Source organism: Zootermopsis nevadensis, unplaced genomic scaffold, assembly GCF_977971745.1.
Source record: "Zootermopsis nevadensis isolate Lab colony 2312 unplaced genomic scaffold, Znev_1.0 Znev_ptg000028l, whole genome shotgun sequence".
NCBI lineage: Eukaryota > Metazoa > Arthropoda > Insecta > Blattodea > Termopsidae > Zootermopsis > Zootermopsis nevadensis.
Genome location: NW_028259160.1, coordinates 15,151,934 through 15,179,918, shown reverse-complemented (window position 1 = coordinate 15,179,918; position 27,985 = coordinate 15,151,934). Strand labels below are relative to the sequence as shown.

At 36.8% G+C, this 27,985-nt stretch overlaps 5 protein-coding genes and 1 long non-coding RNA gene across 10 annotated transcripts in view; 2 read left to right on the top strand and 4 right to left on the bottom strand.

Moving 5' to 3' along the window:
* Positions 1-6,156, bottom strand: part of Cht7 (chitinase 7) — a 55,921-nt gene extending 49,765 nt beyond the window's left edge. The window contains exon 1 of the mRNA XM_022070191.2: positions 5,898-6,156. The gene's annotated coding sequence lies outside the window, so the exon portion shown is untranslated. The remainder of the gene's footprint in view (positions 1-5,897) is intronic.
* An 843-nt stretch (positions 6,157-6,999) lies between these two features.
* RpS9 (ribosomal protein S9) lies at positions 7,000-10,766 on the bottom strand. Its single transcript, XM_022070204.2, has 4 exons — positions 10,664-10,766; positions 9,412-9,653; positions 8,747-8,933; positions 7,000-7,228 (listed from the first exon to the last, which is right to left on the bottom strand). Exons 2-4 carry the CDS (start codon positions 9,632-9,634, stop codon positions 7,054-7,056), a joined length of 585 nt encoding a protein of 194 aa, XP_021925896.1. The 5' UTR covers positions 9,635-9,653; positions 10,664-10,766; the 3' UTR covers positions 7,000-7,053.
* Positions 10,767-10,894: 128 nt separating this feature from the next.
* Positions 10,895-13,547, top strand: LOC110832832 (methylglutaconyl-CoA hydratase, mitochondrial). The gene has a single exon (XM_022070202.2). It carries the CDS (start codon positions 11,047-11,049, stop codon positions 11,935-11,937), a length of 891 nt encoding a protein of 296 aa, XP_021925894.1. The 5' UTR covers positions 10,895-11,046; the 3' UTR covers positions 11,938-13,547.
* Pmm2 (phosphomannomutase) lies at positions 12,029-15,749 on the bottom strand. Of its 3 annotated transcripts, none has more exons than XM_022070198.1 (6): positions 15,633-15,749; positions 15,139-15,269; positions 14,575-14,695; positions 14,063-14,139; positions 13,565-13,832; positions 12,029-12,823 (listed from the first exon to the last, which is right to left on the bottom strand). In XM_022070198.1, exons 2-6 carry the CDS (start codon positions 15,202-15,204, stop codon positions 12,606-12,608), a joined length of 750 nt encoding a protein of 249 aa, XP_021925890.1. In that variant the 5' UTR covers positions 15,205-15,269; positions 15,633-15,749; the 3' UTR covers positions 12,029-12,605. The 3 variants fall into 3 exon arrangements, with proteins under 3 accessions (XP_021925890.1, XP_021925891.1, XP_021925888.1); XM_022070199.2 differs by having other exon boundaries at positions 15,624-15,726; XM_022070196.2 differs by lacking the exon at positions 15,633-15,749 and adding an exon at positions 15,411-15,568.
* Positions 15,750-16,025: 276 nt separating this feature from the next.
* Positions 16,026-21,212, top strand: Sgsh (N-sulfoglucosamine sulfohydrolase). Of its 2 annotated transcripts, none has more exons than XM_087356830.1 (10): positions 16,026-16,197; positions 17,221-17,350; positions 17,902-18,018; positions 18,364-18,514; positions 18,640-18,878; positions 19,064-19,183; positions 19,582-19,770; positions 19,909-20,078; positions 20,245-20,391; positions 20,855-21,212. In XM_087356830.1, the coding sequence occupies exons 2-10, from the start codon at positions 17,317-17,319 to the stop codon at positions 20,996-20,998; spliced, it is 1,311 nt and encodes a 436-aa protein (XP_087212956.1). In that variant the 5' UTR covers positions 16,026-16,197; positions 17,221-17,316; the 3' UTR covers positions 20,999-21,212. The 2 variants fall into 2 exon arrangements, with proteins under 2 accessions (XP_087212956.1, XP_021925884.1); XM_022070192.2 differs by having other exon boundaries at positions 17,882-18,018.
* On the bottom strand, positions 19,935-27,877 carry LOC110832835 (uncharacterized). 2 transcript variants are annotated; one of them, XR_002544067.2, is made up of 4 exons: positions 27,694-27,877; positions 26,751-26,900; positions 26,150-26,334; positions 19,935-22,313 (listed from the first exon to the last, which is right to left on the bottom strand). It is a non-coding gene; the product is annotated as an uncharacterized LOC110832835 (long non-coding RNA). The 2 variants fall into 2 exon arrangements; XR_002544066.2 differs by lacking the exon at positions 19,935-22,313 and having other exon boundaries at positions 23,585-26,334.
* Positions 27,878-27,985: the final 108 nt, after the last annotated feature.

Below are 27,985 nucleotides of genomic sequence, written 5' to 3'. Positions count from 1 at the left end.
CCATAAAACAGCTTCTTTTTTCCTAACCGGAACGTCCTTAGGCTCCTACGGCCAATCTAAATGTCACACACACACAGGCCACTGGGTGGCCCAGATTGTCGTCGGATTACGCACGAACAAGCTTTATTTACCAACTACAGGAGAGCCCTTCAGTCATCGTCATGTACATTTTAAGAACACTCCGACTGTGAGATTTGAGGTTCTCACGACAGTCACTATGAATATATGGCTGTCTTCTGGGTTTTTGGGCCGTGTAGTCTCGTAGAAGTTTACCAACGTTTCAGACGTGCTTCCTGCCTCCATCATCAGGGCGATGTCACTCATCGCCCTGATGATGGAACCAACAAGCACACCAAATTATCGCAGTGATTTATGAAAGGATGCGTGTTTCGGCGCCAGTGCACTTATACCGCGTTTCGAAGATCGCTACTGGCACAGGAATGTGATTACAAAGTGTACGTACTCGAATTTCTTCCTCTGTAGGTTATTCACTTCTAGATGGAATTACTGCCTTCAATCAAACAACTTCAACAGCGTGACGAGAAGAAATATACTTCTCAAATGTTTTCAAATACACTCAGAGTCTCAGAGGTTGTATTACATAAAAACGCAACAGCGAAAGTTTAATCTCTGGAAAGGATTGCTGTTTCTGTGTTATGCTGTATCTCATTGTGAGAGAATGGACCAAAGCCCCGCAGGCCGTACTGACTAGCGTATTTTCAGCCTAATAATTACATTTCCAAGGGAAGGCAAGCATATAGCATTATTTTGTCCGTGTGTGTGACATTCTGACCGACTTATTAACTTTTGAAACAGATGACGAATATTTACGTAAGTTCTTATTGCTGTCTTATCTTTAAAAAAACAAAGTGTCGTTAAATAAACTAAAACCCATAGAAAGTGTAAATATCCGCAAAACAAAATTTAGTGTGCCTATTTTTTATATCCTAACTCAAATAACCGTTTCATAGACAAACATCACAAACTGGAATTATCTTGTTTCTTGGATTATTTAACCAAGTTTTTCAAATTCAACGCCTACGTATAATAGCATCGAATAATAAGAAGGCAGTGAATGGTGAATTTTAAAGGATATGGAATCGGCTATGGCCCGCTGATGAGCTTCAGACAGGGCAGTCGGCACTTCGAACAAATCAGCCCGAATGCAATTCCTGATCTAAAGCTCTGCCACTCACCAACTCGACGACCTTCTGTTCAGCCGGTGTTGCAGTAAACGGATAGGCTACTCTCCATTCTAATGGGCCTTACATATCTAGGGTACTGTATAAACCACACACATAACCGTCCAATTCACACTGCTCTTACCTGTGTTTCTCAACCTATAGTCCGCAGAACCCTCTCCGGCACCAAAGTCAACCAGAGAGTGAGTGAGACAGACAATTATATCTATATGTAGTTCAGAACGTCTTTAGCGGAGAGAATTCTACTGTTTCTGTTTTGGGTTTATTTTTATAAACATTGGCTAATTGTAATTCACGAAGTAAGTTTTTCTTACACAGAAAAGAATCCTTCTTCAAAACTTAATAGTCTCTCAGATGGTTAAGAAATTCTCCCAAAGATTCATTACTTTAAGATCCATTTTAGTATTATCCTCACAATTAAAAAGTACGAAAGAAAACTGGTCTGAAATATGGAATTACACAATTTCGGCCAAGTAAAATCTGCACGCCGCGGGTTGTAAAAGTGATACAAACCCACCACGACGTTATCAACAATTCCTTCGTCACGTCAGTAGTTAAAACCTTCCTTTCGTACGATGATTTTAATGGCTAGGAAGAGAATAGCTCTTTAGTCGAAACGCTGTCTTAATTGTAAATCGCTTCGAACAGTGAGGCATGCCAGAGTGACAAAATGTTTCCGCTCGGTTGCCGGCACACCACGCCTCGAGCAACATCGCCAGCAGGTTCCAACAATCCAGGGTTTGTTATCAGGGGTGAACAGTAAGCTACTCTACTGATGTTTACTGACTTACTTAGTCAACACCTTCAATACACAGAGTTGATTCCTTCCTGAAAAAAAATTCTGATTGCATTGTATAAAGCCCGTATATTACGTAATTTTGTTATAAAACAAGAGGCGATGGTATTTTATTCCGAAATTTTTTTTTTCGAAAAGTCCTGTGTTATCCTGTTTCAACAATCTTCATTCTTCACTCTTCATTTTGTATTTACGAGTATCGTTTGAGCATCAGTGTAAAAATCAATCATTTCCTTATACAGCATTGACCAGTTGATATAATGTAATGGTGAATTGTTTCCTCTGCGGTACGGACTGAATTCTTAAGCATTAATACGAGCTTCGGCTTCGAAGGGTTCAACGGCGTAGCAAACTGTTAATTCATAATTATAAAGAGTCCGTGAGTTTATGAGGATCTTCCAAGTCACACACTGCTGAAATTCAGAATAAAGATCCGTTTGGCCACCCCTGACGTGTTCTTTCCACGCGCCGTCTCTGAGATAAAGCTACGATGCAGAGAGCAAGCAAAATCAAGCTCAGTCACGAATAATTGTGTTGGCTCGGCTTCCGCGTTGATCAGAGTGCGTGAATTTACAAGTCAGATCCCAAAAGTAGAAGTGCGGCCACCTGGGAATTTAATTTCTTTTGGGTTGGTCATGTTAGCAAATCGCTTTCCTTTCGCGTCATTCCTTCCGCAAAAGAGCCAAAGACATACGAAGTCATCGTGTCATAGAAACACGCGTCCCTGCCCGAAATTAAGACGTCGATTGAACGAACTATCGATCCATGAATTCCCGTCTACATTAACGCAAAACCAGGAACACAGAAATCAATTTACATCGACGACGATAAAACACGTAAAACTTACTGTTAAAGTATACGAAGTTCCTCCGTACACGAGGCCTGAGAATGAAAAATTACGTGTCGTGTTTCCATTCGATTTACAACCTACATCCTTTGGGTTGGAGGCTGGATAATTCGGAGTGGTCCACACACATTACCCCTGTTTCGATATGAAAATATCTCTTCCTCCGAAGATGGCTGTCTTCTGCGTAGTAACGCTATAATTATCGCCCTGATAATGGAGGAAGCAAGGACCTCTGAAGCATCTGATTAACTTCTACTAAATGGAGCTTCAGCCCAGAAGACAGCCATCTTCATTCTCACCGCCGTGAAAACATCAAATACTATATCTTCCTCCAGATTAAGCCATCCCATGGAGAATTAAAGGCCGTGTTGAACTTCTCCGCCCGAGTGGACTACTCCTGATCACCCGTTAGCCCAAATAAGTCAAGAGTGAAATTAACTTAGAGACTTACCACTTGAAAAACGCGCGTTCCGACTAAGAACCGACCAAGTTTCACTACTAATGAACTTATTTGCTCATTTATTTGGTCGGTTACTTGACTGACTGAAGGGTTTACAGCCCTGGTTATTCGCGACTGTCAACACATCAACATACGAGACTATGATTCAAACCGGAAGTTACTTAAAAATTAACGTACCATATGTCAATACTTCTTACATTGCAGATGTCATGACTCGAACTCTGGAATCCGACAATCAACTGCATTTCCTGCGCACAAGATAGGCTATAATGGTTGCACTGACATGGTTGGGGTCTTCTGGAATTTTTTGGCGGTATTTCCTACATATGAGCTGTAACTTAATTCTTCTCGACTCAGACAATAGCCTCGTTCCTGGTATACGCGATATAATGGAGACTTTCCTCGTACATCAGCAGCAAAATCTGAGACAAGCAGTGCCACTTGTTTTCGGAGAACGCGACTTAGACAAGTACTTCCTGATGTAACGTCACTTGGTTATGGAACACGCTGTAGGAGTGAGGAACATCCTCGTATGTTTAACACATAATTGTGAATGGTTCTCTTGTGACTTATAATTTATTTGGGAAACACAAACTATAGCGAAGAACTTCCTCATGCTGTCAGTAAATTCTGGTACAAACAGTACTGCTTCTATTTTGCATTTCCTCGTATAGTTTAGTCGTTTCTGGGACACGCGCTATAGCGAGACGCTTAGTGCAATTCTTCTACGCGGTGACTGGAATCAGGTCTGACGTGAAATCCGTTTCCTGTAAATTTATAACTTATAACGCGGAAAACTACAGTAGTATCCTCTCCATAAGCCAATATCGAACATCTGCTTAAAAACATGGCGTATTGTGACATCTATTTTATGGTTTCTCTCGCATTATTTCTTTGATGCCAATCTGAAGAACTGTGTTGAACTCAGACCTTTACACTTCGTGGCATTTTACTATATTACGTTACAACGACTCTATTTACATAAATTCTGTTACGTTACTTGGATCTAGCGAACAGAAGTCTGATCTAAGTAGGTCGGTTCCAACACGATCTTCATATTTCTAAAACGTGTAAGAGTTCGTACCTATAATTTCAATAAGGTCCTTTGCGGCTTCCAGACCGACTCGAGATTTGAACCTCTTACCAACAGGTAAAGCGGGGCTTCCCCCCCCCCCCCCCCCCGGGGGGTACAAAGGATGAAGCACGAAACGGACCAATCAAGAATGCGTACAGCGTAAACCTCAGTCCGTGCCCAGCCCCTTCTTAGCGTGATGTTTAGAAACGGGAAATTTTATCGTTTACTAACAAAACAAAAAAAACACAAATTTTCGTGTGTATGTAGTAGGTATATATCACTCATAATCGTATTGGACATCAAACATTAAATAACCACTGTAGCTGAGAAAACATCGTTAAATAAGTAACTGAGAATTGACCATAGTGCACAGTAGCAAGCATATAAGATTAATCGCAGCCATAAGATGTCTGCTCCCGCTCCAACTTTCTCCAACCACTCTCGCCACTTTCACTGCAAAAATCATGTCTATATGTTTTAATCTTTTATTTGCACATTTAATTCGAAAATGGAGACCACACAAGTTACTATCCACAAGTTCGGAGTCTGTCGAATTAAATCATGAGAGTTACTATCACAAACGTTGTCGGTATTAGATCGATTGTTTGCGAATTTCTTTTCGCGCGAACCACACAAAATTAACGGGTACAAAGATACCTGTGCCTGTCTGTCCTTATGTTTCGTGCCTAAAATTACGACCGGAGGGAGGGAAAAGATATAAATAAACAAGGAAGGAAGAATGTCACAGACAAGTAAGAAACGATTTAGAGCGAAATGATGCGCTGAACTGCCCCTCTCCCCCATTTGATTCGACCATTGTTGTTCTCTGGAGATCCCACCGGCCCCACGAATATTTTAAGCAATACGTTGTTCATCAGGTCTAGCTGTCTCTCCTGCAAAGAGAAAGTGTAGGCACTGCGACTGAAAGCAACTTGTTTCCGGTCTGTTAGGTCGCCTGCCCTCAGGTGCAATCCGTCCTTGCACCTTCTTTCTCGTTTTAGTTAACTAATTACAGTAATTGCAGAATACAGTATTTTAAAACCTGCCCATTCATCCGTATGTATCTTCATACAAAGTTTCGTGGCATTCTTACTTCTTCACAGATCCTTTCCTACAGTGAAATATGCCCTAAGTCTTCGTACAGATGTTTACATAGGCAAGGCGATCCATTCCACAAAATATCAGTAACTCAATTCTAAACTACTGTAAGAAACCAAATGTTTGAAGCACGATGGAAATTGGATCTAGAATCTACTCTATTATTCAATAATTTTGCATTTTACCAACAAGGTGTAGGCCTACTTTGTGTTCGTTTCGTTCTCAGAATAAATAACGTATATTTTCGGTATTAACATTATGTAACGTGAAGATTTGTCTCCTGGGTTGTTGCGCCATATAGTATGGTAGATGTTTAACGTTTCAGAGGTCATACTGCCTCCGTCATCAGGGCGATAATATTCACCTTATTATATTATATATGAATTCAAACATTGTAAATAATATTGTCGTGCACTTACCGAATGACCATTTTGGTTGGCTTCGTTTCTGATTACAGCTCTCTTGGTATGATTTTGTTGGGTTAGTTTGCATGGTCATTCTTTAGATGCCCATTTTACAAAATCCTCCAGATCTTCACAAACTAATTCACATCACAAGGTACATAGAATACTAAATACGTTCCACATATTCTCATTTAAATATTAACATGCACACAAGAAAAGAGTACACCGGAACAAAACTTCGTACTTTCAACATTCGTAAAATGCGACACTAGATGTCTGAACATGTGCATGGCCAACACTCGGACAATTTACTATACTAAACAATAGTAAATTTCCCTGCTTAGTCACCCTGGTCAAGAAATTTTTATACCCCCTCAGCCGCAAAGGTGCGTGATCGAACAATTCTATATTACTATCGATTCTTTTGTATGACGAAAATGGGGCCACACATACACTAAATCGTCATAAACTTGACATTGACCTAGTAACCTGTATTTTTTCACCCATACAGAACCAAGATTGACAAATTCTTAGACAGTATGCTAACATGGCCACCTCCAAAACAACTTTTTTCTGAATACTGACAAGGATATTTTTCATAGATTGCTAGATTTCACTTAACAATGCAACGTTTAAGGCATTGCACATTAATATATGTCAAAACACAACTCCAACACTTGTATTTTATCCTTAGGCAAATCAAGGAAAACAAGCATTCCACGTTATAAGCAAAAATTAAAGTCTAAGGGAAGGGAAGGTTAAACATAAACATAAATTATTTGTAGTGAATGATATAGTTCAATATTCCCACATCAGCTATGTTTTGGCTTTTGTACCATTTTCCTTCTATCCACAAGTTACTGGCATGCTAAACACAGTTTGGATCAGAGTAATGTACTTATATCATATTGGTACTAATAAAATTATTTCAAAGTATATAAACTGGGAACTGGTACATTATTGGGACAAGACAAACAGATACTTCAATTCCACATCTACAGATGAGCACAGGATAAAGAAATGGTAAACTGCATACAGGTTTTGCAGGAAATTCAGAATTTTCACACCCTTCTTAGGTCATATTAAAATATTTGAGGTAGATTCATCAAAAAGGAACTTGATCAGACACATTTTATTGATACATCAAGTCATGACATGAGAAAGTTTACATTTAATCTTCATCCTCATCAGCAGCACCACCTCCACTTGTGGCCTTCCTCAAGTTCTTCCTCTTCACACGTCCTGGACGGCCACCACCAAATGGAGACTTCAGAGAGAAGTCAATGTGCTTCTGGGAGTCCAGTCGCACAATGAAACTGGGGATGTTCACCACCTGCTTGCGAACCCTGCATCGAAAAATCCACGTTTGCAAAAAAACAAATGTAACGACCAATGTGGGAATCCAATCACACAATAAAGTTGGGGATATTCACCACCTACCTGCAAACTCTGAAGGGAAAAATACATTTTGTCAGCACAATATAAGAGCCATAATATTTACAAATGTATCGACAGTTTATAAAGTACCTTTCACTATGCAAGTTGGCCACATAAGGAATATATTTGCAAAAAGAAAACATATAGCAATAGTTGGTTTGAACTTCACTATAGTCAACCATGACATACAGCATTAAACAATTTCACGCGTACTTGGTTACAAATCCCATAAATACTTGAGGACACTTTACTGTAATACACTAGAAAAAATACAAAACTGAAAAGTTCTGATCTGTTCACCTCACAAAATTCCTGATGGAATCTCAAACATGACCAAAACATGTCTGGTTTGTACAGAATTGAATCACGTGCAATTTAATTTAAAAAATCAAACACAACATGCACCCAAAACAAAGAAATGGGTGTGCACATTTAATTTTCAGTTAATGAGAAGACAGTAATCCTAAGTACCTTCATATCTGGTTCCCTCGCCCGTTTGTAAACCTTACAGACGTAGGGAAGGGGCTGCAAACAGCCCACATCCCAAGTGGTCTGTCTGAAAATAAATCCATTCATCTAACTGGCAGCTCTTGAAACCTAGCGGCAATTAATACATCACTTAATGCACAGAATCTAGACATGCAATACACAAGGTACTAACAGAAATCCCCATGTTCATGTATTATTAAGGTAGTAGACTCAATGTTCAAAACAATGAAACCCAAACCCTGCTATCTAGCATGACCTGCATTGATGATCTTTGACAACCAAAACTGCTGTTATATTTTCCTGAGTAATTTGATGTAAAAGATCATAGTAAGTTCCTCCCTTGAAGGGACCATGTTTCTTTCTTTCACTCACTCTCTAATGCATGCACACAAATAAATGGCAAAATACTGTCCACACGCTCATTAATTTCAACAAGAATCTCATTTCTGTTTGTTCTCACACACCTCAAGATTTGCATAATTCAAGGTATATATCATATACAATAGTTTCCTCTAACATCAGCAAAAACAAGTGATTCAGACAAATTCCAATCCATCTCTGCAACTTCCTTATGCCACATTCTATAACAAAATTACCTACCGTCTTCCCTTGTGGTATCAAAGCTATGTATATATAAAGGACAAAGGATTAAATCTGTGGTGTGGAAAACCAAGAGCAGACAAACATTCAAGCAAATTACTGTATTTGTAAGCATTATGTCAGGAAAACAAGACCAGAAGAAATGCCAGTATTCACCACAAAGACTAGAAACCTGATATATATGTCTCCCTGCCATGAATCAGGCAGACACTATCCAGTTCTGACTGGGATTAAACAGGGAGTTTTATCTGGCCTCCAAATGATTAGTGATCATCAAAACAAATGTCACTTGCCCAGTGATTGGGGCCACGCACCTAACACACAAAAATACATCTTACCGAATGTGCCTCTGACGAATAAGAACACGAGCATGATGGATTGACTTCGCCAACCCCAACTTAAAGACCTGCGTCTGAAGACGTCGCTCCAAGAAGTCCTCAATTTTCAGACCCAGAACATAATCAAGCTTCATTCGGCTCTCATCCAGTACCCCAATACGAACTAATCGACGTAGAAGAGCGTTACCTGTAGCCATAGAAATCACGATACTAATAATAAAGTAAGGATCTAAGTTAATCATAGATAACTGTAGTAATCTCAGACAAATTAGTGTATATAACTATAAAATACAAAATAAATTATATACCCACGGCTCCACTAATACAACTTAAATCTACCATCTGTTTAACAAAAAACACTCAAACCTAGTGTCACAAAATACCTCCTCACAGAAATATTATAAAGAAAAAGGAACACAAATCATCAGGGAACAAAATACATCCTTTCCATTATTTTCATTGTTAAATAATATGATAAACCATTTATTTTATCCATTCAAGGCCAATTCATGTATGTAATGCCATCACAGACCATCAAAAACAAAGTAGTAAATTAGTGACAAATTTCCAGCAAAAGTATGTGCTATGTGCATTCTCATCCAAAGTCCTCCTTGTGTGAACAAAACAGTAGCACCAGACAAGAATGGCTAAACAAATTATCCTACCCTCAAACAATCGACGCTGATCCTTCTCTTCTAATGTCAGAAGTTCTCGGGCAGCCTTACGAATCTTAGCCAAAGTGTATTTTACACGCCACACCTCACGTTTGTTACGAAGACCATACTCTCCAATGATCTTCAGCTCTTGGTCAAGGCGAGCCTTTTCATACGGTCTTCTTGGAGTAACATAAGTCTTACTAAAGACCGAAGGAATTCTACCATTCACCATCCTGAATGGCTAGGTAGACCTGCAAGAGGAACACTACTTTGTACATACTCTTGTAGAGAAATATTAAACCAACTGCACAAAGGGACATGCTTCACCCACTGTTTCCTTGTCATGAATCAGGCAGACACTATCCAGTTCTGACTGGGATTAACCAAGGATTTTCAATTTTGCCTCCAAATGATTAGAGATGATCAACAAAATTGTTGATGTCCCTTGCCCAGAATTTGGGGCCATATACATATCTTATATCAAATGTGCCTATGATTACTGAGAACATGAGCAGAATGTACACTTCACATACCTGATTATACAAAACACAGGCCTCAAACAAAGAAACTACATTGTTCATCACCAATTACATGTCCAGGATGAGTGGTCAACACTGTATTATAATGAATACCCAAATTATTCATGCAAAGGAACAAACCTGGTAATCACCTACATATACTGAGCCACTTTCAGTATATAACAGCAGAGCTCGCAAACCCTGGAATGGCAACTTTCACAGAATGCAGTCATATGCATGAAATTCCCATCTTAAGGACACTACCACACCCATGCAAGGCTCCACAATTGTAACCCCCTACCACAAAAAATGTGGCACAGTTAAGATGGAAAATGCCGTTCAGAAGCAAAACGCCTGTCCACAAACGAAATCTCAACACATTCTGCGACCAAAAACAGGATGACTTTTTCTAAACAAGAAACAATTAAGCATACTTTGTAACTGTGCCTGCGTAGCCCTACATGTATCGCTTGTCTGTACCACACCTTTTCAGTTAAAACAATGGAATATCTTGCGTTGTTTTAATTTGGTGCTATGTAAAATGCAGTCGACCCTGATCTTGTACCCTCAATGTCTGGCATGTGCCAGCACATGCCCATCAGATCAACATATATATTACCCATCCTTAAATATTTCAGCAAAGAAAACACACCATTAGACAAATAATCTTACACAGTTTACTACACTGCAATTATGCAGAATTACTATATTAACAGCACCACCCGCAACGATATATTTCCTACCTTCAACACCGCCGTATAACGCCACGCAAACAAGAAAGAACCGGAAGTCTGTACATCAATACGAACTCTGGCGGAAAATCTTCATAGGTCGCTTGGGAGCGGAAGTGGCATTATTTTTCCCTAAAAGTTGAATGTTACATCTCCGTATGGAACAAAATTTCTCTCGTTTTTTAAAAGCTGTGTTTAGAAACCATTGTACACATATTAGTTGATAATTTTATTTTACTTCATTTTAAACTTTTTAAGTAACATATTCAAAGTGTATGCACAATTTTTAAAGCAAAACATAATTTCCCTACGTGCATGCTGGAAAGTTTTTCTGATGCAATTACCCATATCACATTACGCTGCATTTTCTTCGGAAGTGTAAACAGTTGTTGAATATGTCATTAATCAAGAAAGTAAATGCTTTCAAACATTCTGTTCATATCCGTAGAATCTTTCGCCGACCGTCTTCATCTACAGCAAGTCGTTCACAAAATCTACGACTCAACTACTTGGAAGAGACAGATAATGGAATTGTCGTGCTCGAGTTGAACCGGCCTGAAGCGAAGAATGCTCTTAATCGAACTTTAGCATCAGACTTTTTCCGGGCAATAGATTCAGTAAAGTATGATACAAATGTTAGAGTTTTCATCGTTAGAAGTATGGTTCCTGGCATCTTCTGTGCTGGTGCTGACTTAAAAGAGCGATTGAAACTAACTAACTTGGAGGTTAAAACATTTGTGTCACAACTGAGATCACTTACTGATGCTGTTGAGAGCCTACCTATGCCAGTGATAGGTGCTCTTGATGGTACTGCTGTTGGTGGTGGATTTGAATTGGCATTAGCATGTGACATGAGAACAGCATCAGATAATGCTAAACTTGGTTTAGTTGAAACTAAATTAGCAATCATCCCAGGTGCAGGAGGCACTCAACGGTTACCTAGACTCATTGGACCAGCATTTGCAAAGGAGCTGATTTTCACTGCCAAAACAGTGACAGGGACAGAGGCTTTTGAAATGGGTATTGTTAATTATGCAGTGAAACAAAATAATGAAGGCAATGCAGCCTACTTGAAAGCATTGGAAGTTGCTCGTGAAATTATCCCTAATGGACCACTTAGTGTAAGACTGGCAAAAGTTGCAATAAATTCTGGTTTAGAAGTTGATACCAGCACTGGTAATATTATTGAAGAAGCATGTTATGCACAAGTTGTTCCTACAAAGGACAGGATGGAAGGACTCATCGCATTCCAGGAAAAGCGTGCACCTATATATACCGGAAAATGAAACAAATCACATTTATGGGAATAAGTATTGGGAGCATGATGTACTTTGGTCAGAGAAGAAAGATGGCACTGCATCATTAACATTTTTGGGATATTTTTCAAAATGTTTTATATGTTATACATAATATACCATAATCACTTGTATGTGTAAGTGTATATAAAGTTATATATAACACATAATTGTTTCAGGCAGTATGTACAGTACATAATATTGCCAGCTTTTTCATAAAACAAGCCATTAAAAATATATCACAAAGAACAGATAATAATAAAAATTAAAATGAATATGAAGTTCCCATCTTAAAGATGACTGTCTTCTAGATTGTGGTGCCATGTAGTCTAGTAGAAGTTTACCAGTGACTTCTGGAACATTGGTAAACTTCTGTCAGACTACATGGCACTACAACCCAGAAGACCGTACCAACCACTGTGAGTACCTTAAATCCTACTTTTCATTTTAACTTGTGTTCCATTTCAATTACTTACAAGTTCACTGTCTGTCAACAAACCATACATGAACCCTCCCTTTCACACTGCTAAATATAAGTCTTTCTAGAAATATAGCACTGCTAACTTGTACTTCTATAACAGTGTTTCAGTTTTTATTCCGTACCAACCTTCTCTTTCCAGTCATATGGTACCCTTAGTATAAAGAAGTTGCAGTAGCTTCTATTTTAATAACTGCTTCAATTGGTTTACGGTATCTGCTGGTGAAGTTACCTTATGACCAATTGTACGAGGATCTGTGAATATTTGATAATCATTGCCACCAGGGTCTGTCTTGTCACCAAAGAAGTGAATTTCTTCAAACATTTCTTTCTCCAAGTATTGTAAACAGTATGTCTTATCCCAACCCTTTGGAAAGACATCAAAACTTATCTGACCACCTGCAAAATTAAATATTAATATGACATGAATGAAATTAATAAACGATAAAACTGTTACGTGTTTGCTCAAAGACGAGTATAATGCACCATCCTTGCTTTTTATAAAAACATATTTGTATTAAATTGTGAAACACCACAACTGTCAGGAAAACATAAACAAACATATTGTACTATTTTAAAAAGCAATGTGAACAACTAACTGCTAAAGGCATGTAAGCATCACTACAAAACATACATGTAAATATTACCACATGAATGAAAACACAATAACATAATCTACTCTACTGCCTAATGTAGTGTATCCTAGCACAATATTACCATGGACATGATCATCTACACATATACCCCTAGAGGAAAAATTATATACACAAACACCTAGAAGCAGATTCAAAGATTAATCTAATTCTAAACTTTGGAATGTGCTCTAATTAATACAATTAGTCCTTGCAAAGGAAAAGCAAGTTAGCATACTTGAGTAGGGTGAATGAGGTATCAAGTTGGCTATGTTGTGCAGAGGGTGAGGGAGTAGGTAAAGCACAAATAGTATCCTAACCAACATCTGTTGCACGTGATATAACGAGATGGAAGTTGTCCTTCAATGTGATGTAAGGGAACAGCCAAATGTCTCCCTCTTCTTTAAATAAGATTCTGCTCACTTTGTATTAACATTACAAATGTATAATATTTGTCAACAGCAAATAAATTGTAATTTCATAAGTGCTAACATTGTTTGCAACTCACCTATAGAATATACAAGTCCCAAATCTGAGAACTTTTCTTCTAAAGCTTTGACAAAATTTTCTCTTATTTTATGCTCCTTGTCATATTCAAAGAACTGTTCACGCTCCACTTGACTACAGCTTCGTCCAACTGGGCAAACATTAATAAGTCCTGTACGGAATTCAATAAATGTACCACGTTTAACTGGCAGTTTTAGTTGTGACATATAGCCAAGAGCAAAGTTAATGAATGTTTGAAGTGTCTCTTCTCCCATATGCTCCTGGATGCTCTGAAACATTGAACGTATCACTGATTTAAGAACATTGACATATTTAACACTATACCAACAACATATTTTGGTATCATATCAAAATATCACGTACAAAAAACAAAGAACATTAGTTTTTCATAGAACTACAGGTTTTAATGTTATAAATGGTCAAATAATATAATGGCCAATTCTTGATCCTTGCTTCTTGGTTTGACACAGATATATCAAAGTAATATAATTTATCTTACCTGACATCCAATGGATTTGCCATCTTTGTAAGCTATCAACCCATTCTCTGCAAATACGTAGTCATATTTTTTTAGAACTGTAATAAAAACAATTACTGGATTGTAGGATAATTTATTTCAACAACAATAATCATTAAAAACACAAGTCTTTAATTGTATTTGTTCTAAGCACAGCCAATTGCCAGTTCATAAGTCAAGCCCTAAGTGACATCTGAAATGCTGACTGTGCTTCTTATACATCTCTGGGGCAGTGATAGATAAATATGTTGAAATGATTACTGGTATTGAGAAACTTTACAGTCTAAGAAAAATCTGCTTCAGTGATATTTTGTGCAAAACAAATGTCATATGAACTGCCCTTTGATTGAACACGGGCCACTGTAACTATGCTATGGAACAACAAATGTACATACATATATGTGAGATATATGCTAAATATCTCAAATATTTTACACAGCAAAAATTCTTAACAATGATAACTAAATATTGTGTCACAAAAAAATCCTTCTTACCTTCTTCTGAACCACCCATCTGATATGCTATTTTCTTAAAGTCTGATCCTCCTATCAAACCAAGAGTATACTTTGGTTTCAATTCATTAAACAGAAATGACTCAATGTCTGGCTCAATGACCTGCAAGTGTAATAAACAATTTTTGTGTTATTGCAGAGGCTAGAGGAACCATAAAAATCAGCAGTTATTAGCTGGTACCAAGCCAAGATTTAAATTGTGCACCTCTTGTAGGATTTTCAAGGCAGTGAGCTGGCTAGATGGCTGTCTTCTGGATTGTAGCATTGTTTGGAATGGGTTCCATCGACCCTCCCCCTTCTAAATTTTAGTATCTTTCTTCAAGTCTACACTTTTCACCAACCCAGAAAAATACAATTTAAACTCATACTACTGTGTAAACTTCAAAACCAATAAACATATAGCTTAATTTGATTTTGTTACATTGGGTTACGTTTCCATATCTTAAGCAGCGCAAATATATAACCTTTCATCTATTTCCCAGTCAATTCTCTAGCCTTGAATGTCAAATGACAGACAGCACCTTTGTCAACTATCATGAAACTTGCCTTCATGGGTGCAGTCAGTGTGCCATCAACATCAAATAAGCACATTATGTTCTCCCTTTGTAACATGTTTCTTGATTCGAAAATATTCTTGACAGCTGCAGTACAGTAGTTTACAGACACTGGGCTTCTCCCTGCAAAACAAAGTTGCCTAACGACCGTCCTAGAGAGAAATTACTGTGACTCAAATAACCTAAATTCCATTAACTTGAACCTGTCAAGCAGTACTCATCTGCGCTAAATATCCAAGTCAAAACTACACATGCAATATTTACACAGCTTCACGTCACTCCCACTGCACATAGTCGCGGAATGATGAAACTGATTACGAACATGACAAAATAGGTTAAGACTTCGAAGTTTGTTGGCAGCATTGCAACGAAACATTAACAGCAGCGAGGAAGAATTCGTATTTTGTATTCTAAAATTATTATTCAAGATAGTTACTGTCTGCTGTCTCATAATTATTCGACAATCTTAGTACATACTATATATACCATAAAGACCGCCACGTCGTAGAACGTATCACAGATTACGTTTTAGACAGAGTGTTTTGTTCCTTGGCACAATAATCATATATGTACTGTGAACATTACAGAGTACAATAACCAGTATTTAGTTTCATTGGTGTCCTTTAGAGTACACCACATCCTTTCTGTTACACAACTTCATTCCACCGATGCTTAATATTAAAAGAAATCACATTATATGTCATTTGCCCTATTAACTATTTTTTTAATGTTTGATAAAGCTATTACAATGTCATTTTGGTCAGTGACGAGTCACAAAAACGTATTAACAAAGATACATACGAATTCACTCTTTGAAAAATCAATCATATCCATTGGTTAAAGATGGAAATGACCTTATCTACTTACTATGCTCATAATAAAAGTTCTTAGAACCATAGTACATGGAGTGACATTCAGTGAAAGGCAAAAAGTTTTTTCTTGATGAATGTTATAATGCGTTTTTATGTTGTTATTTTCACATACTCTTTCATCACAACAAGCTATTGCAAACATTTACATACTCCAAAGAAAAACGCACTGTTAATTATCGGTAAATTGCAAATTCAATTAATACACATGCAAACATTCAGTTCTACAAAGATCTGCTCCGCATTCAACCACGTCGGGTCTCGTGATAATTTATAGAGGCGCCTCGAGAGGCTAATGATGTTAGATGTAGAAGTGTCCCATCACACAAGCCCAGGTGTGATTACACACGCAAAAATGTACCATATCAGGTACACAGATATACGAACATTCGGAAGCCATGCTAGAATCACAGACTGTTTTATGTATCTAAATTTGCATGTACCATGTATTGTGACCCCCATTTACTTTTGTACCCCAGTCATGCTCAGCTTCCAAAAATATTTATTAAGATTCCATTTAAATAGGTCTCCCCATAATACCCATGAATGTCATGGATCCCTCCATCCATTGCCCAAGACTATTTTTGGAATGTGGAATTACCATCTTATATTCTCAGCATCTTATTTGATATTCAGTGACAGTACTCTTGTATTATTAATACTGACTATTCCTTATTATGACCCATTATGAACTGTATTTGGACTGGTCAGGAATCAATCCCAGTCTGTTTAAATGTATTTTTCTGAACTTTCTGAGTACTAATCTTCACTTTATGGTTGATGACCTGTTTTAAGATATTAAGCTGTACTTTCACCTGTTGATTCAAATAGGTCACCCATGTATGAAGTTCTCTCTTCCATAAACCCAATAAAATTCAATATTTTTCACTGCTGTTGACGTTATAATATACATACAGCATGTTTTCTGACGCTCCTTCTAAAAAGAGAGGTACTGATACTCTGATCTGACATAGAGAAGAAAAGCATACTGTGACATCCTTTTGATGATGGAAAGTACCTGGAATTAACAACTAGGAACTTGAATTAAAATCAGAAGTTAGGCTTAACCAGTATTTGAAATTTCATTATTCCCTAATCAATATATTTTTGTGTTGTATGGAAAGAACTTATTCATTCTTGAAATGTGTTATGTAGCTAACTCCAAAAGCTTATATAGTACTGCCATTTGATTTTTTTCATTCCAGCTGATGATGGAGGATTTGAAATGGGGACATATAGGAACAAGATCTGTCAGACACCAAATCTAGATGGCTTAGGAAAGAAAAGTCTGATTTTCAACAATGCTTACACATCTGTCAGCAGCTGTTCACCAAGGTGCATGTAACAGACGGCATTTAAGTCACAATGAAATAAGATTGGTTTCCTGTGGTCTTGTTCAGGCAAGTGCATGGCCAATATTCCAAGCACTGCATGGCCTTATCATGTGATTTTAATATTTTCTGGTATGTTCAATTGGAGAATTAATTTATAGATGTTAAACAGTATAAATACTACAGAAATTTTATCATAATGTTCTCTGGCCTGTCATTGCTTTCAAACAGCCTCATCCGGGTCAGATAAAAGTAACTGCCCATCACATGTGTTTGTCACAGGAAATGCATAAAATTCAGGTTGTACTTATAATGGCTACAATATGAGGCTTTCATGTACAAAAATACAAAACTCTACTAGTCATCATCATCATCATTCTTCTCTTTATACGTTAGGACATTTGGCCTGATTGAGCTCCAAACGCAATTCACAACATTCTATTTTAAAAATATAAAAATTATAAGTGTTACAACTCATTAAATTGTTTTAATAGGGTGACATATAAACTAATTGGTTACATAACATTCATTATAGTCGTTCAGCTATCTTAACAGGGCTACCAATTCATCAGAATGGAATGTATGGTTTACATCAAGGAGTTCATCATTTCAATTCCTTTGATAATATCAAAAGTCTTCCAGGAATTCTGGCAGAGCATGGAATAAGAACAGGTATGATATGGTAGTTCCATTATAATTCAGTGAGGTCCCTATCACAGAACTAAACTTAAATATATTTGTTCCAAGTCCATTCCAGTGTTTCTCACCTTGTCCCATATGGCAGAAAAAGAATGTTCACATTTTTGTTTTTCAACAATCTCATTACATCAGTGAACAATTATCTTAGATGCAACTGTTGCCTTTGATATGATTGTGACACTCATGACTCCTCAGTTACCCTGCTGATGGTAACACCCATAATGTGGCATAAAGAATACCTCTGGAATGTCTCTGTACTTTAAAAATATATCTTTCCAATCTTGTTCAATCTGAGATATATTCATCTATTTTCAACAGGAATTATTGGAAAGAAACATGTTGGTCCCAGCAAAGTGTATCCATTCAGTTTTGCAGAGACTGAAGAAAACAATTCCATCTTGCAAGTGGGAAGGAATATCACAAAGATCAAGCTTCTTGTCCAAGAATTTCTTACACAGAATTCTTCAGAGTAAGAAAAATTACATGCCAATATGAATTAACATCTTCCAAGTGATGAAACTAGATAACCTATCTTGTTTACCACCACCAAAATTAAATTTTTATTTTAATTTTGGTTTTGCTTCTCCCATGTAGTCCATTTTTCCTGTATGTGGCATTCCATGACCCACATCGATGTGGACATATTAATCCAGAATATGGCAACTTCTGTGAAAAGTTTGGGAATGGTGAGCCTGGTATGGGTCTCATTGAAGATTGGCATCCAATATACTACGAGCCAAACCAGGTGCAGTTGCCATACTTTGTCCAGGACACTCCAGCAGCACGTCAGGATGTCGCAGCTCAATACACAACCATCTCCAGGCTAGACCAAGGTACCAGTATTGTTTCTTTTTTAGTTATTTAATATTGCTTTCTCACTGCATTGGTTACATAGTGTTGAATGAAATAATGATCATGATGGAAGTGTTCATAGCCTATTCTTATTCATCAGTTGATGAAAAACATGGGAACAAGGCAGTTGTATTTTTAATATGATATTGTGACATTCACTTCCCAGGTGTGGGATTGGTGTTACAAGAGCTGAAGGCAGCTGGATTTGAGAATAACACCCTCATAATCTATTCATCAGATAATGGTATTCCATTTCCAAGTGGACGCACAAACCTGTATGATCCAGGTAACATTTAAGGAAGTTGTTCAGGTCTCTGCAGATGCTTTGATTTATAGGAGCAGGATTGCTGGGTTTTGGACTGTGTCCATTGTCTGAAATTATAAAACACTTGAGGACTGGATCTGTCCTTGAAACATTGTTTTTTATATCAGACAATGGACAAGGTCCAAACACCCAACAGTCCTGATTTATTATACCATCGTCAGAACCCTTCATAATTGAACAGTTCCCTAGTTCCAGATTTCTTATTACCAGTTTAGAATGGAGGTTAGCTATGGGCAATGACAGGTTTCATAAAACAGTCCTACTCTATGTATATTAAAAAGAGTTCTTAACTTCTGGAATGTTATTCATAACCTATAAAAGTACCAACACTTATATCCTGTATCTTGTACTTTGGCCAGGAATGGCAGAACCTATGTTAATCTCTTCTCCACGGCCTGAGGATCGCCACAATGAAGTGACATACAGTATGACCAGCTTACTGGACATTGTACCAACATTATTAGACTGGTTCAAGATACCATACCCTCATGAAAATGAAATCAAGCCTATACTGACTGGAAAATCACTTCTGCCATTACTGGTGAAAGGTAATTTACTGATCTCTGTCAGCATGAATTTGGAATGGACACCTCGAACAATGGAAATTCACCAATGAAATGAAATATGTGAGTGCAATGCACAGGTAATTTGTGCAACTTGTAAACTTTCATTCTTTACGTACTCAGAGCCTGCACATGACACAGGGGCTGTGTTTGCTAGCCACAGTCACCATGAGATCACCATGTACTACCCTATGAGGGCTGTGCGGACCAAGAGATACAAACTTATACACAACATTAATTACAAGATGCCTTTCCCAATTGACCAAGATTTTTATATTTCTCCATCATTTCAGGTAGGTAGGTTATTGAATCAGATCAGATTCTGATACGTGGAGGTTGTTAATCTGGCCATGTATGATAGAATTATGGATGAACAATTATATCACATACCAAGAGAATGAAGATATACTGTCATTCTGTATAACTATTGTTTTATTCATATGTTTTATGAATATATAGGATCTCCTAAACAGAACACGATCGAAACAACCCCTGAATTGGTACAAGACACTTAAGAGCTACTACTACAGAGATGAATGGGAACTGTATGACCTGAAGCGAGATGCTGATGAGGTGAACAATGTAGCATTTAAACCAGCCTACAAGGTTTGTCTGATCTGATGTCTCAAGCAAAAAATTCTCCATAAAAATTTAGTTTTGTCCTTTCCTTTACACTGATGTGTATCCACACACAGAACAAGTATTCCACGTAAAGTTCATATTATGTACATATTCTGTAAAGCCTACACCAATTCTTTTTCTCCGTGTCCTGTCTTGTTATTCAGCTGAATAACATATTTTCCTTCAGACCACTGTTCTAACAAAGGGCCCCGAAGTAATGTTAATACACTGCTCTGAGTTTACCGTCATATTTAAACACATCAGGCCAAGATCGTTAAAAAGTTTACGGCACATTATACTCGATATTTTGGACTACATAATGGAAATCTCTGTATGTCTTCTTTTATACGTAAATAAATATCACTTGCAGTCTATGTGAAAGGTAATTTTAACCAGGGGACAAATATTGCTTTTGAAAAGAAGTGTTTCTACAACTTCTCTGTTTTAGGATGTATTTTTGGAGCTCAAGACAAAACTCAATGAGTGGCAGAAGGCAACAGCAGACCCATGGTTATGTGCACCAGGAGGGGTCCTAGAAGCATCAGGCAGCTTTAAGAAGCACCCACAATGTCTTCCACTGGACAACTTTTAGCTGATAACTTACGAATGGTATCAGCATGCATGTTCTCATATTCATACATACTCTGCTTTGTTTCACCTAAGGGGCTTCATAACTGACATAGGTAACATGTTCCTGAACAAGAATGCCTGCAAAATGACAAGAGCTTCTGTGACCACACGTGGTTAGGATATGTATTTTGCTATGTGGCAGTGAGAGTTAATAAATAATTATAAATGAAACGGTATTTCCATGATCTGGTGATGTTACTCCTGAGAACTGATTCCATAATACCCATTAGACAGGACACTTGATGGACTATACATCTAATCTGAACAGCTGCAAAACGAAAGATCTCTGCTTCTTCTGGCAATCAATCTCGGTCAATCACTTTGCTCACTGAACTATCCTGGCCCAGATAATACATTAGACACTCTACGAGATACAAAAGGATAGACAATAATTTGGCAGTCATTCTTGAAATACAGATCAAAGGTGCACATACAAAAGCAAATATATCTACCAGTGGTAGTCAAAACAGTTTAAAAGAATTGTATATGATTATATTAAATATGACCATATGACCAAACATCACAGTGCTTAAAAAAGGGACAAAAGGAAAAGTTATACCCATATATAATTTAGTTCACACTTTTGTCAGGAATATAATAAACTTTATTCTAAAACCCCTTTTAAGTTCATTCTGCCTCTAATGGCTACAATATTAATATAATCCGAAGACAAGTATACAAACTGCAAATGCTCAATGCAGCTTTCATACACTTATACTAATTATTCCATTAAATAACAACCAGAAAAATAATTTCTCTATTTGGCCAGTAGGATTCAACAACACGTGATAATATATAAATATTATCTTCAATAATTTGTTTCATTTCAACTCATTAGTAATACTACTATTTACTTACACTGTTGTTACAATATACAAGTTCTTAAAAAATAAATTCTAATTTCTGTTAATGAACACATTTTGAGAAGAAATTAGAGAATATAAAATAACTGCGCCGTTAACAACAATCTTAACTAAATACTAAGTAATACAATACTGGTAAATCATCAAATCAAATCTGAGTTTGGCTATACCGATTATTCCATTCTTCCAGACAAAAATTATGACAATATCAAAGAACTAAGACTTCTTTCTATAAAATCCTTATTTCAAAATTTATCAAAAATATGTAAAATTTATGAAATAAAAACCTTAAGCATAATATGTGGATTGCTCAGTATGTTAGATTTTTATTACTCACTGTAAACAGGTCACAAACATGGAGGCTGGCATGTCAAAAGAACATTACAGTATGAAGTAATTACATAAAGAAGAAGCCTGGAAAATAAGACAGACCTAGTAAATAAAAATGGAAGACAACAAAATATTATTTCAGCTTTCAAAAAACCACAAGCAAAGTTTAAGTGAATTCATTGTACACATGAATTTATACAGAATACAGACACTGTGTACACACCCCTCCCCCCTAATATGCACCCAGCGACATGCCACTGATTAATCAGCAAGTCAGCATAGGAAATATGGCAGTTTATTTTTTTTATTGTGCTGTGAAGTACTGGATGGGACAGAGCAAGCCTATAATATGAGTTTGATTTGTTTTGAAATGTTACAAATTTTTTACTTTATATTTAACTCCCTAACAAAAGGGAAAAGGCCAAAGGATAAAAGATAGAAACAATCAGCATCCAGATTACTCAACCAAAAAAACAGACTGACATCAATCTCAAACAGAGGAACACACAATGACAAAACATATGGGAAGTGATAAAGATCGAGTTTTAGCCTATCTCGTCAACAGAGAGGACAAGTATCTCCCTCAGCAGGTCATGGAAGTCTCACACCATGAAATGGAAGAAAATTCTCACCAAAAACAACTTTCTTTGATCCCACCTTCATTTCTGGGCTCTTAAGAAGACCACATTTTCTTTGGCCCACCCTTCCTCTGTGACGGCTTAGAAAGGGATCTTTCTTATTGGCCGACGCACAATTCCATAACCCCCCTTATCCCATGACTGAGTGACCAATCCCCTTGGCCTGAACTTCCTTCTAGCCATATGTAAATCATCCATTTGATAAATCTCCCACTTCAGACCTAAAGATAGAAGCAGCATGTTCTTCAAGAACGTTGGTATACAGCTAGAGACTACATTGCACAACAGCCAGGACTACCACCTTAACAATGCAATGAATTAGTGTTCAACTTCTACATAGGTTATAAATAATACTGTCTTATACATACATACTGCTTCTATATGGACATTTCAATTGATACAATTGGGCAATGCATCTAAAAAATAAAGTTGTATCTACATAGGAACTAATATACTAGATTTAATGTACAAAACATAACATTTAAATTTCTATGTCCAGTAATTATGGGAACCATTTAAGTACTATATCAGCTTACTATTATTAAATAGAATATAAGATCAGCACTTAATACACATATACATAATATTCTTGGCCAGAAACTGTAATGGAATTAATTTCTTTGAACACTGGGATGAAAAAAAGATGGAAATCCAGAAACTTGCTCCATTGGAACAACTGTATGCATCGCACTTCGGAATGAATATAAAACAATTAAATAGTATTTATTTCAGGTTGTTATATATTTCTCACATGGGTCCACTAATACAGGCATGAACAGTATAAACAGTACAAAATATACTTCTTGTTTCTATAATTTTGCTTTCACTTTTCATTGTAAGTCTTACTGAAAGTCTGATCAGTACTAAAAGGAGTATGAAAGTTGATTCAGAATGGAAGTGGTTATGGCCAAATAGCCATTTTCCTGGAAGAAATGAAGCACACAAACATCAACACCCAAGACTGAATCCAGGTACCTTTAGTAGTAACTAGCATGGACAAGTACCCCTAGAAGTGCGCTGACAAAATACACGAAGCAGCCAGAACATAGGTTTACAAGGCATGTCTCTTGAAATGATTCTTCGGTATGGATATTATAAGAAAAGTAAAAAAGAGAGGCAATTTTAATTTTACTCATTTTATCTTGGCAGCACTGAACAAGAGTGTATGCATCCATGCATGAGCGCACATGCAAATATGAACCTATGTTAATTTGCTTTCAGTAGTGATAATGTGACTTACTTAACATGACTATTATATTAACAGACTGCAGCAAAGAACAATGACATACAGTTTATGTGGTCAGAAGATGTGAGCCAGGGGAAAATTAAAAATGTTGTTGAAGAAATCAAAGGTGGGTGAAGTGTGTTGATGATAAACTCCTGGAGAGTCATCAACTGCAGATCTGTATTGAGGAACTGACTAATCAGGATATTCAAAAGAACTAAACAATCAGCACTGATGAATGTGCACATGAAATGAGTATCATTTATGAAAATAAGTGGTTCAAGAATAGCTTGAAGATGCAACCACATTATTTTGATGGAATCAGGAACCTTGCTTGTACCAAACATGGATGCAGATACATAATTATGATGTCTCAATCTTCAGAGGACACTGCAGAAAAGTAGTTTTATGATGAGTCATACAAATTTCAAAACATGAGTCTCGTAAACATACTTTCAAGCTGCCTCAAACAGATTTTATCATTTCCCAGAAATTTAATACAGTTTATGAACCACAAAAAGGAACACAATTATTTTAACCTTTTTTAAATATCCTGAAGTGGGAACTGCACAATAAAACATCTTTAAGGGTTCCAAGAACTTCTTTCTGTTTCATAGTCTCCTGACATAATTGCTCTTCAGATGCTCCATAATATTAAACAGTTATCCTTAAAATGAGTACCGTTAAGAAAACTACAAATAAATCTTAGACTCGACAAAAGTGTTCTACGTGGAATAAGTCTTATAAGATATTCATATCATGTTCTGAAATTCGTTCCAGCAGACCACAAAGAAAATTAAAGCACCAACCTCAACAAACGTTTCTGAGGACATTACTATATAATAGTTTACACATGATAAGTTCTTTACACAAGAACTACATAATGGACAGACATAATCATGCAAAAATATATGAACACTACATTGACATAACAGCTGTGACCACAAAACATTAACCAACGTAACAGATTAGAAGACTAAGTATATATCACAGACAGGAATGTTTACAGATCACAAATGTAATTACCAAACACAAGTAAACTTAAAACATATCTAAAAGTTGTGACAACAGATGATGCATTACAATGCAAATATGTTGAACATCATCAACTGTATGAGGCACATTTAATTTACTCAAAATGTCAGGAATTGGTTTTATCACAAACTTAAGCAACAGCTTATTTCTTAGTTTAATTAATTATGCTTCCTTGTAACTTAATTGGCAATGCTTTGTCATTCTCATGTTATACAGTGCAAACTATAAATGATGAATTGGAAAGGATGTGGAAGGAAACTGTCATAGTTTAGTAGACAGTGTACCATACTAAGACATGGTAACAGACAATGCTGACACAGGAAAGATGTCGTACACAGAAAGACAATATTTCACCGTGCCTTATAATCTCTGTTCCAAATTATTATTCAGTCACATTCTTGTCCCAGTTTCACTGTATCTTTGGATATGGTAATCAGGAAGCACTTTGCATTTTACAGGGTCAATGGGTTACTCCTGCCTCAAGCATCCTTTAAATCATTCTAAAGTAACATGCAAGTATTGGTTGTGCTACTAACATTAGAAGTAACAAATACTAAAAAAATTATTTTCTGTGGTGCAAAATGTGACATAAGACAGGCAAAAGGAGAAGATGAACTGTCACTGATTGTGTTTCAATGAAACTCACATGTGTATGTATGCATTTGTAGGAAAATACAGGAACAAAAAATAATTACCTAAGCTTAAGCCAGGAATTAATAACATAGGTGGTTATGATTTTCCCCACCCATGTGATGACCCCTGGAAATGTCACCTCTCTTTTAAGTAGCACGGAGTATACCACATCTGACTCAGACAATGGCAAATGTCCAACACAACTGCAGTATAAGCATAAACAGAACAAGATGTCTGCCATATGAAGGCATGTGCAGACATGAAAATATTTCCGAATTGATGTCTTATATACAAAATAAGTTTAATGAAGTTATCTAAGGCACACAGCAATGAAAAGCACAATACAAGGGGAAGTAATGTACTATAAAATAAGGAAAAATATACCAGACCTATGAACAATACAGCAAACAGTATGATTCATCTCAGATAAAGACCCAACATGATGAATGCTGCCTTGCGTACCAGAACATTTCACCAAGTTCTCTGCACCCTTACTCTGGTATAGCAGCAGGTTGCTTGCTTCTAGTACTACTCCTCTAGTCACTTATAACTGAAATTCTATCCACCCAAGATTCTGAAAAGATACAGACATCAACTTATTTCATAATCCAGTTTATGAACCATCATCTTGTTTGCTTTTCTCTTCTCCTCCCATGCACAAATGGGTATAAGTGCGCACTCTTCAACTAGTAGCAAAACAACATCGACAGAGTGTAAGAAAGCGTCAAAAGATCTGTGATAATATGGAAATTATCTCATGAATAAAAACAGATCATATTTAAATTTATTTTACAATATCAAAGGAAAGGAATCCCCATTGTTTTAAATCCTATCCTTCACATCAATCTGGTGTTATGAACATGCTGAAATTCCAAATGATTACTCAATAATCAAACAATAACACTATCAAATCCTATGTTATGTAACTGGAATCAGGGGTCCCATTATGCTACTACACAGATGTACGGAACAGAAAAAAAATTTCCTTACGTGTTATCTTCTAGTAGCTTTGTTAGTACTCATTCCTGTCACTAGTTGCTGCTCTTGCCTCTGAAGCACGGAGTTCAAGCGATGTAAGCTCATGGCTGATTTGTTGGCTGACACCTCAACACTGCGCATGTAGTCTGATATTTCCTCCATCTATGACAGGAACATCCACATTTGTGACTCAACAACCTAAACTCTGTACATGCTGATGTATAGCTCATATGTTTTAGGAAGGACTCATTTATATATACAGAAATTGGCTAAACAGGAACATGGTCCCAACATACTGACTTGGAAACTGAGACGGCCAAGCAAAGGAAAATTTCTTCACAGTATATTTCTCATACTAGCTATATAAATCGGAAATAATGCTTCCATAAGACTGAGAATGTATCTGTGATCAGACAACCTATATAGAGGTCACTTATAAAACTAACAGCATGGAATAGTGGCATCCAAAAAACATGCAAACACAATTTTAACATTTAAAGCTGAAACATGAACCCTTACAAAGAGAAACAAAAGCAATATCACTATGGTTTTGATTACACTTACAGCTTTATGTGTGTCTCATTTTCAGTATCATCCCACTCACTAATTACGTCCTTTACCAAAGTTTCAGACCTCTCCTAAAGGTGCAGGGTACTTCAAGATGGTCAAGACCATAGCAATACACACACGTCAACAATAAACAAAATAGCTTTCACACAAATATTACCCAGGATCTTATTCATTATTCTTAATATTAAATTAATAATTAACAAATAGCACATGGTGCAGGCTAAAATTCAAGAAGGCTAAACCTTCCAACTTTCCTTCTATTTCCAAAAGTACAATCAAATGTAGCCAGGAATCAAACCTCAGTATTCTTCGTGCCCAATTACATTATGAAACTCACAAAATATCTGGAAATGCTAAAATGAAAACACTACTCCATTATACTTACATATTGTTTGTAACCTTGAAGTCTGTGAAACTTTTGGTTGCTATCGTATAGGTATTTCATTTTTATTATGATGAATAAAGATACAAATAATCCCCCAATGACTAATACAATGGATATCACATTGGGGAATCGACGACGGAAAAACATGCTGTACGCAGTACATCTTTCAGAGTAAGTCCACTGAGCTAATTTCTAATATCAGACCAGACCTATTATCACGAGAGGCACTGACATACGTTAGATGTAAATTGCCACATTCCGGTGAAATAATCCACACAAACTCAACCACTCT